This window comes from Nanorana parkeri, unplaced genomic scaffold (genome assembly GCF_000935625.1).
Source record: "Nanorana parkeri isolate BGI_ZX_2015 unplaced genomic scaffold, ASM93562v1 scaffold774, whole genome shotgun sequence".
NCBI classification, from domain to species: Eukaryota; Metazoa; Chordata; class Amphibia; order Anura; family Dicroglossidae; genus Nanorana; species Nanorana parkeri.
Window position 1 is genome coordinate 120,669 of NW_017307042.1, and position 17,637 is coordinate 138,305.

General features: G+C 40.1%; 1 protein-coding gene across 1 annotated transcript in view; it reads left to right on the top strand.

The window, feature by feature from the left end:
* Nucleotides 1–12,950, top strand: part of METTL11B (methyltransferase like 11B) — a 23,901-nt gene extending 10,951 nt beyond the window's left edge. Inside the window, exons 2-4 of the mRNA XM_018564713.1 lie at nucleotides 3,240–3,415; nucleotides 8,958–9,207; nucleotides 12,694–12,950. Of these exons, the coding sequence (XP_018420215.1) occupies nucleotides 3,240–3,415; nucleotides 8,958–9,207; nucleotides 12,694–12,950 (683 nt within the window). The remainder of the gene's footprint in view (nucleotides 1–3,239; nucleotides 3,416–8,957; nucleotides 9,208–12,693) is intronic.
* The last annotated feature ends 4,687 nt before the right edge of the window (nucleotides 12,951–17,637 follow it).

Sequence of the window (17,637 nt, forward strand, 5' to 3'; positions counted from 1 at the left end):
AAAACTCTTTTGTTTTGCGGGGGGGGGGGGGGGGGGGGGTTGGATCCCAACACTTTATCTTTTTTTAATATGGTCTAGTGTCTTTTAATAATATTCTGGACTTTGTAAACATGCGAGTTGCATTTAAGAAAAAAGGTACACAAATCTATTTTGCCCATCATATGTTGAGTTGTATTATTTTATGAGAAGGTTATTTCTTTTTAAAATTTTTACTTCCTCTTCATTCTGGATAGAACGTTTTTCAAGGTATCGGCTTTTTATTAAGTGCTCTGTTACACGTTTGGCTTCTCTTAACTGCAATTGCATATTAATCTAATATATTGAATTTTAAGGACATTGTATAACCATCTCTTTAAATGGTAATTGCCCGGCAATATAAAACTATTCATATCCACTGTTTTCTGGTAAGTCTTTGTATGAATTTAATTATCCTGTATCAAAATCTTCAAATCAAGGAAGTTGATTAATTATGTACTACTAGTAAATGTAAATTCATTCATATTGATTTCAAATTTACAGACTTATACCTTAGAACTATATTCTCCTAAATCGAGTTGACAGTCACTTGAGGTTGCCTTGTTATATGCTTCCCTGATGGGTAAACACACTGCCCACGAGTAGGGACAATCAGGCAGCAACATTAACTTATTTGGATATTTATTACTGGAACTAATGTACATTGTGGTTTATTACCTATACCATAAGCTTAGTAACTTGGTATATTAACTGTATTCACTCCTTCAAGATTAGAAATTGGGCAAAACTGAGTTCAACAGTTGGCTCCTGTTGCAGATATTCATGGCACCTCAAACAGGAAACTCTAATACAAAAGTAACAGCAAGGGCTGCGTTATTACATTTACTAATAGTGGAGCCTAATTACATTCCAGGCAAGCACAGTTGTTTTAAAAAAAGTTTGTCCTTGCAGTAATTTCTAAGAAATACTTTGCTTCGAACAAAAGCATCGTCTACTTTTATCTAACATCTGACTCCACGTTTTTTATGCAACACTGGAAAAAAAATAACATACTAAAAAAAAGTATTAATGGTAAAAAAACTAAATTAAAATACATAGTACTATTAGGATATTATGAATACATTTTATTAAATGATTAATGTATTTAATTTTATACAATAGCTTTTTATGTCATGTATAAATAGATGTATGGTCTGACATTTCACACCAAACATAGAGTGTTAGCTATTAAGAGACTTACCTGCCTTTTACAATATTAAGGAATTCACTCAAAACAGCCAACTAGCTAATACTTTATGATAAAAGGCATGTGAAATGAAAAAAGAAATACATTCATCTATAGAATACGCTCATTACATGCATTATCCATGGACACAATATGTATCATCTCTACAGTATCAAGAATACAATACTTTTAGGAAGATATGCCATCAGAATGCTCTGACATAAGTTTAACAGTCTAAACACTGACTTCCTAAAAAAAAATATTAAAATAAAAAAATAATTAGTAGTATGGGAGGGAAAAAAAAGCAATGTTGATAAGCAGAAAATAAAGCAAAACAAATATGAGAAGCAATAAAGAGCAAAATATATGGAGCTTGATATTACAACGTAAAAGTATAGTAAAGCACCATAGGGAAGTGGCAACAAGGATTTAAGTCAGAGACAGACAGACATAGGATAGGGGTGGGTGGAACAGAACAGACACAGAGATCAAGAGTGTGTTTTTTTGGAACCCTTGGCCGAGGGGTTCTTTATTAAGAGATACACAACGATAAGGTACAGTAGGGATAGAGTCCAGATTCACAGAGCAGCAATACAGGTACAGCAAATCGGTAAACAGCAATAAGGTACAGCAAGGATAGAGTCTAGGTTCCCAGGGTAGCAATCTTCGGCACAGCAAGGGTTAAGTCCAATGGGTCACAGGACAGCAATTTTGGGGCACAGCTAAAGTTAAGTCAATGGGGTCACAGGGCAGCAATCTAAGGCACAGAACAGGTCAAATCCACATGCAGCAATCTTAGGCACAGCAGATCACTTAGTTAAATGTTAGACGTTTGAGCTGACAGGACAATTAGCAGATCACTTAGTTAGGGGTCTATTTATAAATGTTTTCACATAACTTCACCCAGGATTGACACATTTTTACATTTGGATTAAATTAGAACATGTGTGAATTGTTGGTAAAAGTTCTGTAAATCTTGTTTAAAACAAAATTGACCAGGCATAACCAAACTCTGTTCCTCCAGCTGTTGTGGAACTTCAAGTCACATGAGTTATTGCAATACTCTGACAGTCACAGGCAGATTCATGGTAGGATTTGTAGTTTCACCACAGCTGGAGGGCCAGAGTTTGGCTACCCCTGCTTTAGACTTTTGAGCTGACCGGACTATGTGCAGATCACTTAATTGAGTATTTCTTTTGTAGCTGACAGGACAAATAGTAAATTACTTAGTTGAGTGTTAGACTATCCAGATGACAGGAAAATTAGTAGATCACATTGCTGAGTTCTTCTCAACTACATTATCAGGGTTATTCACAAAAGGGTGATGAGTTTAAGAATGGACCAATCTGGGGCAACATAGCTGAACTGGAAAGTGAGCTGAATTGGAGAATTATTCTAAATCAGCCAAACCCAGACACGTACATTGGATTGCCAGACAGAGAAACGTGATTCGTCACTCCAGAGAACACATCTCCACTTCTCTAGAGTCCAGTGGTGGCGTGCTTTACACCACTGCGTCCGATGCTTTGCATTGCACTTGGTGATGTAAGGCTTGGATGCAGCTGCTCGGCCATGGAAATGCATTCCATGAAGTTCTCTAGGCACTGTTTTGCGCCAATCTGAACGCCACACGAAGTTTGGAGGTCAGTAGCTATTGACTCTGCAGACAGTTGGGGACTTCTGTGCACTGTGCACTTCAGCATGCGCTGACCCCGCTCTGTCATTTTATGTGGCCTACCACTTCGTGGCGAAGTTGCTTCCACTTTGTTATAATACCACTAACAGTTGACTGTGAAATATTTATTAGCAAGGAAATTTCATGGAACACCTGAATGCAATGATTTGGAGGGGTGTCCCAATACTTTTGGCAATAATAGTTTATATGATTTTAGGTTTGTTTTAAGTGGAGGTGACCACATCTATTGCAGAAAGTAAGTATACAAAACCAAATAAGTCATTCAGTGATGCTTTTGTGATTGTTTTCAGCATCAAGGTGTTGATGGTGTTTTATCCTAAGGCCATTGTCCTCTTTTCACAGTGAAACTATTTGCTATGACAAGCGAAGTGATTGATGGGGAGATTCAGTTTTATGTTAGAGCACAAAACTTCTACAAGGATGTCCCTGCAACAGAAGAAGGAATGATGGGGGATTTTGCTGACCTCTCCAAAATCGAAATAGAATCATCCAGAGAATTTCTGAGGAAATTTGTTGGGGTTAGTAGCTAAATATATTTTTAACCAAATTAACAGCACACTGAGGGGTGCAGTTAAAACAAAATTGCAGAGACATTCCTCCTGCAAAACTGCATGTACATTCATCTGGTGTAACTTTGGGCAAAAACAAAATGTAATATATTTTCTTTCCAGGTTGAATGTGATCTGAGGAAAATACCACATTATGTCCACTGTATGGAGCTGAGGATCATAAGAAAAAAAAACAGATTTATTATGTTTCTCAGCTCCATCTAGTTGCCATGATGCGGTATTTTCCACATATCACATTCAATCTGGAAAGAAAATATACTAATTACATTTTGTTTTCGCCCCCATTCGCACAGGACAAATGTATATGCAGTTTTACAGGATGAATAAATCTGCAAATCTTTTTATAAATACAACCCTTATTCATGTGCTATTTGAGTAAAAGCTTTCTTTTCTATTTACTTGTTAATGTACATAAAATGATTATAGCATTTTACAAATTACCTTATTAAGTCAATCAAATAAGTATAATAAATAGCCACATTTTATAAATAAATGCTATAGAACAAATTACATGCTGTAGGGAACCAGTCTCAATGTAGAGGCAAACTCGCAGTCTCTTCAACAAAAATGCCAGCTTTAATTCCAGACAGCAATCAGTTGACAAAAAAAAGGTTACAGGCATCCAGCCCAAAAATGTAAATTGTCATAAACAAATAAAAGTCCGCTCCACTGAGCCTTACTGGGTATTAGCGATAGTCCTCTGAGCTGGGTCTGTTTCCTCTATGGGAACAGTTACAGTCCATCTACAGAACCCTGTCCTGCTGACAGGCTTGGCTCCAAACACATAACTTGCTGCATTCAGCACACTGTCTCTCCTTGCACTGAGACACACACTTTTCCCCAGCTAGGTGCAGCTGCACACTAATGAAGTCCTGTGCAGTCTTCACTAAACTACGGTCCATGGAACTAGGAGTCTGTCCCACCCAGAGCTCTATCAGACTCCTAGTAACACCAGCCCCAAGATTTGTTTTACCAATACAAGATAAAGAGCTATTTTTCTTTACCTCCAATTCTATGCTGGCATTACCTTAGATGATGAATCTAAGGATCTGTGGAGAAATGTATCTACCATCTATCACTTTTCCTGCCAACCTGGCAGGTTTTACTGGCACCATGTTACAATGCTTATTAGATGCCATATGAAACAAGCTACAAAACTATAGTATAATGGAAGACATTTAATGTATGAAAATAGCAATCAATCAATCTGTTCTAGCTTTTATTTCCTTTAAAATCTAGATCTAAAAATCAGAAATCTAGCTGGTACCTTGAAGCCCATTTCCAGCTTTGCAGAAATGTAAAAAAAAAAACATATGCCAGCAATGTACAGAGAACACATAGGAACTATGGGCAAAATCAAATGACATATACAGTGTCACGGTTTGCGGGCTGGGGTGCTAGGGGAAATAGTCTTCAGGACTATGGAGTGGATAGAAGGCACGGACAGGAGTGGTATCAGGGATGTTGGATACAAGGAGACTAGTTACTAATAGTCTGTGTGTTATTGGGGACTAGGAACTATGAGTCTGTGCGTTATTGGGAACGCACTAGAGGCGCAGAATCTAAGAAGGGCCAGGTCTTCGACAGAGCCTCTAATGGTGAGGATGATTGGCTGTAGTAGGTGATTGTTTAGGGACTAAACTTTGTGCGTCCAGTCACCATGGAGATGTGTAATTCTCTATGGACTGTACCGGACTTGTCGGCAGGAGTGCAATTAGATGTAAATCAAAGTAAAGGGGATAAAATGGGATATGGATTAACTGGCCAGAATAGATTGGAATATGATGGCCTTTATAACATGTGTCTTACTTCTCTTATCTTATTTTTACCATGATAAGAGAAGACATATGTTAGAAGGACCATCATAATCTGGCCAGTTAATCCAGATCCCCTATACTTTGATTTACATCTAATTGCACTCCTGCCGACAAGTCCGGTACTGTCCATATAGAATTACACATCTCTTTGGTGACGGGACGCATGACGTTTAGTCGCTAAACAATCGCCTACTACCGCGTTTGTGCGGTGAGTCATATCTCCCTGACAACAGGACACCTGATCTAAAGTCCCATTTCCGCATTCGTGCGGATCAGAGACGCCGGCACACATCCAGGGGATCTGAGAGCATTAAAGTGGACCCTTTGCACTCCTTTGTATATTCTGCCCTATTTGATACCTTTCACACCTCTTTCCTGCATAAATGGCCTCTTGTCATGCCCTCTGACACGTCTTATAAATTGCACATACTGCCACTCTCATAACGTTCACACTTCTCTCTTGCACATACTACCACTGTCATACCCTCTGCACTCCACTCCTCCACATACTGCGGCATGTCAGACCCCCAGCACTCCATTCCTGCATATACTTTGCCATATCAGACCCTCTGCACTCCATTCCTGCACATACTGTCCTATATCATGCCTTTTCCAATCTTCTCACGTACTGCTCCATGTAATACCCTCTGCACTCCTCTATTGTACACACTGCCCCATGTCATCCCTTCTGCACTCCTCTCATGCACATACTGCCCCATGTCAGTCCCTATGCACTTATCTCCTTCTGTTTGTATTATTCTCAGCCTTGCCTTTTCTGGAACGGATGCAGTTTTGCTAATGTATAATAATCTAGGTTAAAGGAATGCTTTACCAGCATGGTTTGCTCAGAGGAGAAGGTCAGGATATTTTTACTTCTTATTTCTGATCTTGGTTGCTACTGCAGGGACTCCCTGTCAGCTACATGTGCCAACAAATTCCAAATTCCAGTATACATATCATATACCTGCAAACAGCTATAAACGGTTATGTTCTCATTGATTCGTACTGCAAACACATCCTTCGGAGAACTTTAAAACTCTGCAACTGATTGTACCATGAGTTAAGGCTATATTTACACAGGAATGCCAACTGGCCCATTTAGATGTGGCCGCTGTACCCGTTCAAGTTAATGATCGTGTGACAGCGGACGCATCTATAAGCAGCAGTCTGCATGTAATCGTCCTTCGGTTTCATAGATCTGGGTGGGGTCCCAAGATACTTCAATTTATAGATTGAATACTATCACCCCCTCAGGTTTGAATGAGGATCTGGATATAGATTCTATAATTCCTTTTTACACTGATTTTCATCAATGCTCATGAAGTTCCCCCATTTACTTCTATATAGATGGATACTTACGGCTCTGATTCATCATTCTATATTTAGGGCTTGTTCACACCGAATGCGGTGCGTTCCATAGCACTAGAAACTGTGTGCCACATTGTGGTAGCCAGGCAGCAGTGCTCCCTAACAGGCACAATGTACATTAAGGGGTAAGTTCACTTGGGAAAATGAAATTATCTGCTCAAATCTATCCCCCTCTCTCTCTCTCTCCCCCCCCACCGACACTTGTCTTTCGGTGGTCTTTCCCATTCGCTGGTACAGGTGTGCTATCTGTATACCAAATTGCCGTCTAGTGCAGCCCTGTGCTATGGATTTTGAATTTCGCTCACAAATTGCGAGCACATGTTGGTTTTGCTTCTTAGCATGGTTAAATATGGTTTTGGTTACAATTATTTTTGTATCACAACAAGTAGATTGTCATGAAGGAAGAAGTACAATTTGAAGTAGATTTGGCCCCTGCTTTAGTCCTTGGACAAGTATTTTTTTTAAAGATTTCTACACCCCTAACAATGACAAAATATAGTTAACATTTCACTTTCTGAATGTATTGATCAGTTGCATTGGTTCAACCTTTGCTTATTATTTCTAGGACAAGTAGTAATAAAATAAGCTAATTAGTTAAAATGAATTACCATTTGCACAACGTATTTGTAGGGTGATATTGGTTGCCAAGAGGAGTAACATCAACTAATAAGAGGGAGTATGGGTATAGATGGCCGGGAGGAGGACAGAGGGGTTGTTATGGGCCATCTTTAGTAGAGTAGGGTATTATAGGATGCTCACAATCCATTGTTAAGTAGTAAGAAACCCATGGACTCCATATGTTATGTAACTAGCCTGATTTTTTTTTATTAATTATCATCCATGTAACTCGTGAAATTCAAGTTTCTGGTTTACCTTATTTTGGTGCTTGTCTGCTTTGTTGCGGTGAAAATGTGGGCGATAGGCTTAAGTGTAACATTTGTGACTTTTTTGTATTAATTAATGTTTGCCATGGTTACTGTATTTAAAAAAAAAAAAACATTACTACTCTCCGCTCCAAAGAATATATATTCAGTTCAATGAGGGAAGGTGGGGAATGCTGACTTGGTACTTTACAAATTAAGTGCATTCACCGGTACTATCTTAAAAAAGCATATATGAACAGATATCAATCAATATATCTGAACATGTTCACCTTAAAGTGGACCTTCACACAATTTACTTCACGCAACTTACCATCCTTCTAATCAAACCCTCCCCCCCACACACACACAAAAAACTGAACATGTCATTTTTGAGGGTGGAGGGGGAGCAAGTACCTTTTTCTGCAGGTGCTTGCTCACACTTACTCCTTCCTCACCTAGGTGAGGATGACATAGCCCTCAGCCTGCCTGAGGCTTATCTCCCTGGGTGTGCACAGTAGACACCCGTAGACAGCACACCCCCTTCCCTGTCCATTCCTCCAGTCAATGCTGGAGAAACGGAGAGGGGAGGGTGGAATCCCTGCGGGGAGCGGTGACTGACAGTCACCGCTTTCTGCAGGGAGAGGATCGGGAAGTCAACGATTAGCGATATGTGTTTGCTGACTTTCTGATCAATAGAGACGACCCGTGACAACTTTGTCACAAGTCAGCTTGACTTATGGGGATGAGTGTTTTTCACTCATCCCATTATTTCTCCTTTAATAGCAGATTTGCTTCCATTTACTAGGTGGAAGATGTGCCAACCACAATACACAAATGTTCCAGGCATCACATTAACATGCACTGCGCACCAGTCTGAACAAAAAAAGTTGTACCGATACCATTTTTAGCAGCATAGCACAATGCATGGTAGTGTGCTAATGTGCATACTGGTGTGCTGCAACACAGCTGTGCGTTGCTGTGTCGTTCAAAATGAATGGTTCCCCAGCGCACCAATTCGCATAACATTCAGTACCTTAATACAGTAATTGTAATTGGACCCTTTGCATTCAATAACCTTTCTTTTTTATCCTTGTATGTCATGTAGAAGAGACACTCAGTCAGCTGCTTAAGTGAGAAGTAGCATGATTGTTGCAACTAGAAAATCGCATTATTGCTAACCAGTATGACCGTCCATCTGCTACCCCTTTCATGTATGGGAATGTAGGAGACTACTTGTTTTGCCTTCTGTTTGTTGCTGTAATTCTAACTTACAGTACATAAAGTTTAGTGAACTATTTAATGTTAAAAAAAACCTGTGGGTCAAGCACAATATTTTCATGCTATCCTTAATCATCATATATAAAGTGGTCCCACAGACTATGTCACAGCTAAGAACCTTGAAACCCTATTCATAATGCCATGATTTCTCCTTTAATTTTGCAGGGACCCGGAAAAGCTGGTAAAGACTGTGCTCTTGATTGTGGTTCGGGCATTGGTAGAGTGAGTAAACATGTTCTTTTACCAGTTTTCAATAATATTGAGCTGGTGGACATGACAGAGCCTTTCTTAGAAGAAGCCCAGAACTATCTGGAAGAAGAAGCAGACAAGGTGGAAACTCTTTATTGCTACTGTCTGCAAGACTTCATTCCTACCCCAAAAAAGTATGATGTGATCTGGATGCAGTGGGTTTCAGGTTGGTTATTGATATTGGAGTACTAAATAGATAATTCACAATCAGCAACATCATAAAACATGTACTGAGGAAATATGGCCTCTGCTTCTAGAATTGCTAGTTGCCTGGCTTACTGCAACACACCGGGGATGATTTACTAAAAAAGTTTAAACTGTTTACTTCAGTTGGTTTAGTAAATATGATGAAGCTCTACTGACTTCAATCATCCAATCATGTTCAAGCAAAAATCCTGTATTTTTAATTTTCCTTGCACTTAAGATTGAGTATTCTTTGAAAACTGGAATGTTCATGATATTTCACAGGTACATGGAAATTCCCTTCTTAAGAAAAAATTCAAATTGTCATGTTCATAAGCTCTACTCCTGATCTAGAAAAATATGCAATTTAGGAATTCTGACTTTACTCTGACGTTACAGTATGCATTCTGGTTACAAGTCATTGACATGAATGAAATACAGCAAAAGCAATCAGGCAACTACCATTTTCAGCAAGATGTCAGCAATGGCAACCCCGATATTTCTCATTACAGGTTTCCAGTTACAGCTTTTTATGTAAAGTGTAAGCAACAAACTAAGTATCAAGCCCAATCCAAAGCTCTATGTCCCTCTTTCCTCCTCAAGTTTCCTGTCAGGACAATTGCTGCAGGTATGAAGTACAGGCACTAGATGTGCCTCAACATATCTGCAGCAGCCCCCAAAACCTTTCTGACTGAAAGTGTGTTACCTTGCTGTGATGCCTGTCCCACACTATGATTGGCAGCCTCAAGGGCCAATAGGAATGTGCAGGAGGTGGGAGAGCTTTGGGCAACGACTGTTCCCTCAAGAAGATGTCGTCCAGATATCCCACAGTGGGGATGCTCGGGGAACACAACAAGGCAAGTGCAGGGACTAGAACATTGGTGAATGAACAGGGCTCAGAAGAAAGTCTAATTGGCAGGGCTAGGAACTGAAAGTGCTGGGGACCCACAGCAAAGCGAAGAAATCTTGGATGTGCTGGAAAATAGGGACATGCAAGTGTGTGTCCTTGATGTCTACAGAGGCCATAAAGTGATTCTAATACTGATCTCCATGCAGAATGTTTTGGGGCCAAATAAACACATTTAGGGCCTTGAGATCCAGCATGGGGTGGATGCTCCCTTTTGGTTTTGGGACTGTAAAAAGGTTGGAATAAAATTTTGTCTAATTTCCACCACTGGAGCTGGTGTAATAATCCCTTTCTCCAGAAGACCTGCAAGGGCTGCATGGTGGTTGGCTAACCTGCACAGTGACACAGCAAGGTTGGAAGACATGAACTTGAGAGGGGGCTGAGAATGGAACTCTAGTTTGTGGCCCCTGCAAACCACCTCCCATACCCGTGCTTCACAGCCCAACATTTCAATGAGCTCTCGGCATGTTCTCTCATAGGAGACTCGCACGGAAAATAAGACGAGAGACATCCACTAACCTGTTCACAGAGTAGTGCAGGACTACCGGCATGATCTCTAAGTGCTCCACAAAGAGGATCAGTGTGGAGGAAAGCTGGATCCTTCTCATGAATTTAGTCTAGCAGGAGAGAGCAAGGTTTTGTAAAGTGTCTCAAAACTGTTTTTCTATGGGATCCCTAAATACTAGCGCATCCTCTACTGGAATCAACAGTGCTTTAATAAGACAGGCCTTCCTGGATCAATAGTGGGAACCACCCACTTCTTAATAAAGGACTTCTGGGTATTGCACAAATGTTTAGGAAGAGTGAACAGTTTATAAGCAATAGCGAGTGCAATGGGAAAGGTAGCCTGAGGGCCTCTCAGATATCCTAGGCTGGCAGCAGCACTGGCAGAAGCTACAGGTTGCTCATCTGTCTTTTCATTGGCAGTCACCACATCAAGAAGAGCTGAAATAGTCTCTCTAAGCCTCAGAGACAATATCATGTGGCAAGGGTTTTTGGGACTCTTCAGAAAGAGCCTCTGCCGCAGAGGGGTATAGGCTGCTAAAGCTGCAGACAGGTCAGGCAGGTATTCTGCAAGAAAATGCATTGATGTACGCTTATGGCTTCTGCAGTCAGAGTCGGCAATCAAAATTGCAACTTGGCACATGAAATTCTGCATAACTGTGGTGAAATCCTGCTGGGTTAAAACTGAGGAAGGGGCAACACCCAATGGAGCCAAGGAAGGCTCCAAAGATTGTAGGAGACTGAAACACTGGACAACATTTCAGACTGTGTCAGGTTCTTGAGATGGAATTTTGCAGGCTACCCCAGAACTGTTCGTGATCGTGAACTGTTAGTGGAACGTCCCACACTACACACCACTCATAACCAAGTAATTCTGAGAGATTGTTCTGAACAGATGCTGACTATTTATAAACAATGGACTTTCAATATGTTTGGTTTGGCAAGGCTCTGGCTGAGCTGATCACATTTTTTTTAGATAAGTTCCTTGAGATGACTTGCTGCAGCTGGAGCAAAGATGAAATTACAATAAAGCTGAGCTCTGCAGCCTGGAGTTGGCATTTTGCAACTGTTCTTTTCAGTGCTACTTTACATTACTGTCATTTAAATAACATAGGTCATTGTAAATAACATAAGTCAGTATGTAACTAATTTTGTAGCACCAAAACAAAATGCCCAAATATTGAAATAAAGCATTATTTAAATGTATGTTCTATCTTTGATCATGCAATCTTAGCACACTTGTCTTGTGAAATACCTATATGTCAATACATTACATTTGAACTCTTTATCATCTTACTGGTTTTATTTATGCAATGTCTGAAAATAGGAAACGTTGGAAAAAGAACTTGTCATGTAGCTTTTAAATCTATAACACTATCAATTAAGAGACAATCCTATTCCTGCAGATATGACCTTATCTGAACGTAATTCCTGTCACATAAAAGATATTTGCATTCATTAAAGCCTAACTATGGCTAAAACTTTTATTCTGTATCTTCCATTCCCAGTGATAACTGTTCCCTTCATCTCCATAAATGGTAACGTTCCAGATTTTGGCCAGTCAGTACCAGAACTGCAGGTTACTGCAACACATGTTAATATATGGGAATGTGTGTGTTGTGGTGCGCTGCCATTCAGATTGGATTGTACATAAACTCACTTATACAGTTAAGATACTGTACATGCACCTGTCTTATAGTGCACCACAACACACAGATGTGAATACACAACATTGTGGTGCATTACCAAAAATAATGCAGGTGCATTTTATCCTGTGTCGAGGTGTGTTAACAGTCTATTGAAAATTAATAGGCTGCCCTAATGCAACACACAAAAAAAATGCATGTTAACACTCTGCAACAGTGTGAATGGGCCCTTAGTAAATCAACCGCAATCGCTTTCTGTACACAAATTTAAATCAGTTCAGTAGTATAAAGTCATATCATTATATCAAGATATTTAGCACAAATAACTATATGATAGTTATTCACATTTGAGTATGGATCCTTACTCCTATAACTGATACTGACTATACTTTTTTTTTATATATATTTTTAGGTCACCTGACTGACAGAGATCTTTTGATAACCCTCCTACGCTGCAAAAATGCTTTGAAAGAAAATGGTGTCATAATAATAAAAGATAATGTAGCCAGGCAAGGTTGTCGGCTGGATCCTGATGACAGCAGTGTGATTAGAGACATAAACGTATTGAGAAACATCATTGAGAGAGCAGGGATGTCCATCCTTGCAGTAGAGAGACAAAGAGGTTTTCCAGAACTTTGCGTTCCAATATGGATGATTGCAATCCAGTAGTTATTGCACTTCACTGTATTGTTTTCTGTGACAGGTATTCCTTTCACGCCTCATTGGGGGATCTATTATATATATTATCAGTATGTTACTATCTAGCATCTGTGGTTATCCTGCATTTAAGGGCATTTAATAAAACATTTTACTGAGCTGGCTGAAAAATTGTCGGCTGAATGACAGTCACTAATCGGGTATTGTTTAGCATGGATGAGGGAATTGAGTGGTTTTTGAAGGAGAAGAATCTAAATACAGTATATAGTTGACTAGCCTTACTTTTTTGTTTTTATCTGATGACAGAGTTGCTAACAAATGTGCAGATATTTATGTAATGTAGAATATAATTAAGGAATATAAGGAGTTGTACTAAATCATTATTTTTTTTTTTCTTGCCACACTTGGCATAATGTCACTTATTTTCTGTTCTAGTTTTACCTGTTCCTTGTTTGACTAAAACTCTTGTTCAGGTCACTAAAATAGTAATGTATTGCTACCTGTGAATAGAAATACAAATATTTGAAAATGCACTTGTGAGAATAAATTATCTTTACTATTTAGTTTTCTTTAAATAATTTCTAGGAAATAAAACTACACTGATATAATCAGGCTGTGCATGGAGCTCAGATGAAGTGGGATGACAATTCTTAATACATGATGACTGTATGTGGTAATTTTGTGGCTATTTACAGTTTCTTGCATGTTCCTCACCATATCTAGAAGTAATGCACAACTGCAGAACATTTATGTTTAAAATAGATGTAAACCCTAACTAGATGACATTTAGTTTGCTGAAGCATTTTGTATCATAAATCATTGGAATGTTTTTTCTTTTAGAAAACGTAGTTCATACCTATCTGTCATCCTTTCCTGCGTTTCATTGCTCCTGATTTCAATCAGTCTCTTTGCTGCCACATAACAGAAAATGTCTGAACAAGGACCTTCATGGTAGTATGTTAAAGTAGAACAATGGCCTGTAACAATAATAAAAACCAATGAACACCCCACACTAGAACACCACAAGCTCCAGCAGATCATAAAGCTTTGTCCATGATCTGCAAATCTCTCAATGGGTAATTCTCTATTGTAAAATTGCCATGTCATCTCTAGCAGAGCGATCAATCTATCTTAATGCATGTTGTAAATACTTAAGCAGACTTCTGGCTCTGCTTGACCTGAAACTGTCCCTTTCATGCAACCTAGTTCTAAAACTCTACACATAATCCATAATCCCGGTTTAAAAAAAATGACATTCTTAATAAGCGATTACCCAAATGTATAAGTAAATCACCATTATTTTGCTAACAAACATGTGCAGGTTTAATTTTCATGTGAAGTCCAGTGCGTTCAAGTGCATTTTTGATGCGTTTCCATGTGTTCCAGTGCATTCCAGACCCGAGAAAATGAGACATGCAGCTATTTTGTTGAATGGATTGTGCTGGTGTGAACAGAGCCTAGAAATACCACAGTGATACATTGGGATGCTTTTTTTGGTCCGGGAACAAACTGTTCTGGTCATGTTGTGAACAAGCCCTTAATGTACAACACACAAACTGGTTACATTAAAAGATGTATACATCCAATGTTTACCATGTTTGGTGTTATCAAATGGTAATTTAACTTTATTCAATAATACTTTGGGTATTAGATTATAAAACTGTGTCATCTGTATATATTGATATAATTAGAAAAGTGACATTAAAGGATTGTTCGATTAAGTATAATCAAACATTTCAGCACTTCTACCTCCCACCCCTCAGCTCTCTTGATTGGGTAAGGATCAGCTCAGTGACACCCTCTAGAGAAGGGGTATTAAAGTACTGGATTGCAGGCCAATTGCGATCCGCAAGTCGCCACTGTGTGGCCCGCTGCAAGCTGTCAGGTATGCAGTCATGAACCACATACCTGACTTGCGGCAGCAGCTACACGGTCTGCATCTCCGTCTGATACAGACCGCATAGCTGCTTCTCTGTGCTGGCACTCAGATCCTTTCGGCCAGTGCTCTGAAATCTTTCAGTGAACTCTGGCCGAAAGGATGGATGAGTAAGGTCTGCGGCAGACCTTACTAATCAACCACTGGATCACCAGGGATCATGTCTTTTCACCTCCTTCCTGCAAAAAGGTAAGCAGGAGTGGGGGCTCTGTATTTTATATGTGGGAGTGCGGGGGGTTGTCTTATTTTATTTGGAGGGGGTGTATTTTTTTACGTGTATGGGGGAGTTGGAAGTGTATTATTTTATATGTGCAGGGGTAGTATTTTGTATGTGTATGAGGGGGGAGTGTATTAAGCTCCAGTCACACCTGTAAGTTTAGTTGCACTTAAGGATTCCTGTGTCCTGGAACTTGTGTTTTACTGCAGCAGGAATCCCTAATCTGGCGTTTACAAGCAGCAGCTGTCATACATTCAAATTAATGATCAGGTGGTGACAGCAGCTATATGTAAATACCTGCACACCGCATGTAATGGTATGTGATATGATTACATTTGATTAAGAATGAATCACTCTCCCTGAACGCATCGATTGTGCATCCAGGGAGAGTGTTTTCTAACCTCATGTAATCATATCAAATATCATTACTTGTGGTGTGCAGGCATTTACATGGAGCTGTGTCACCTGATCATTAACTTGAATGGGTGACAGCTGCCACTTGTAAATGCCAGATTAGGCATTCCTGCTGCAGGAAAATGCAAGTTCCTGACAAAGGAATCCCTAATCACAAGTTTTGTATGTAAACTTACAGATATGAATAGGGCATTATTGTGTGTTTATTAGTGTCTGTAGTACCATACAAGATATAGTTACATTTTATTTTGATGTATGAAATTTGGCAAGCGGCCCCATGGGAGAAAAAAAATGTGCCAAGTGGCCCCCGAGTGAATTAAGTTTCCGACCCCTGCTCTAGAGGGTTCAATTGGCAGCTAATAGCTTTCAATTTTTTATGCCAGATTACTAAGGGTTATTTATGAGAGCCGATGACCTCAATACATTAGAATGGACATTGGATTTGACTCTGCCAGAACCAAAGACTGGGCAAAATATGTTAAGTACCTTTTCACATTTAATCTTGTTTATTTTGCTGTTGAGTATTGTCTTTTTTGTAATATCTTGTGTAAATATTTCCTTCCACTGTTTTTTTCTTTACTTTCATTAAAACAACATATAAAAATCATTAAGCTGATTCTCTAAAAAAGAATTTAAAGCGCCCCCCCCTCCAATGATCATCACTCTGGCACTTAGATTGTTGTCTCTCAAGCTGGTAATCTATGTGCATGGCAAGCCTGAGAATGCAATTATCACATGGCCTTCCATTAAAAAAAAATGTGCTGCAGAACTTATAATAAGTACATTTGTGGTCAAAGCACCACTTATACGTACCCAGGAATCGAGATGATTGACCTGCCTACAATGACCTGAGGTGTGCCGTGGTCACTATGGTCAGTATGTAAAATAAGGGGGCAAAAATAAACTATAGGTTGAAATACTGGATCTATTGACAAAACATTACGAGATAAGTTTACCAAAAGCCTTAGCCATCTCCACCTGAGGGTCGGGTACATATCTGGTATAGCACCCCGAATTCCACCTACCCCGCTGTTTAATAATAGGCACCGGAATGCCCTTGCTAGATGCGGCTGAGGCTGCCCCAATTCTAATAGTGAGTTTGGGAGTGAGACAGGGGAAGCCACAACATGAGGCCTCGGGTGCCTGAGCGAGGGCACTACACCTTGCCCAAGGCCTGGGTACCGTGAAGCAAGACAGGGGAAACACAACATGAGGCATCGGGTGCCTGAGTGAGGGCACTGGACCTCGGACAAGGCCTTGGATCCGTACAGAGATGTACCTGGGAGTGAGCCAGGGGAAGCCACAACATGAGGCCTCGGGTGCCTGAGCTAGGGCACTATGCCTCATACAAGGCCTCTGTACACTGAGAAAAGAAATGTAGCTTTAAACATTTCAAACACAACTTATATCAAATATGCAAAATTTCAGCACAAGTCATGGCATCATACATGGCAGGATGGCCACAACGCATGGCATCATACATGGCAGGATGGACAAAACGCATGGCACCTTTTGTAGCACAATAACACAATGCGTGGCATCAGTGGCGGAGCTAAGGAACAAAGGGCCCTGGTGCAAGATTTTTTTTTGGGCCCCCCCCCCCAAAAAAAAACAAACACAGCGTATAATTAAAAAGCAAAACTCAAGTCATAATGTTACTTGCTAAAACCATTCAATCATGGGTTATTCCTACCTTTACTGTTACCCAAGATGAATAGAAGCAAAGTGCAATACGAAGGAGTATAGATGAGATAGATTAAGCTGCAGCATGCTGAAAACAGACCCATGCAGTATGACCTGACCCAGAAGTGGAATACATCTTCCCCTCAGACACATAGAACACACAGACATAAAAGCGCAAGAAGCCGATAAGAAAAAAAACACACAAGACAAACACAGACAGTACTTCACAGACCAACCAGAATCGAATCTCCCGCCAGAAACGAGCCGCCGAGGGCGGCCGAAGATACCGCCGCGTGCAGCCGAAAAAGCAAAAAACGCAGACAAGGAGGGGAGACGAGCTGCTGCGAGCAGGAGAGCCTGGAAGCCAGAAACCCGGACGGAAGCCTCAGATGACGCCCACAAGCCGACAGGTGAGAGTGGGAGATGGAGCAGTTTAAATGTGTGGGGCT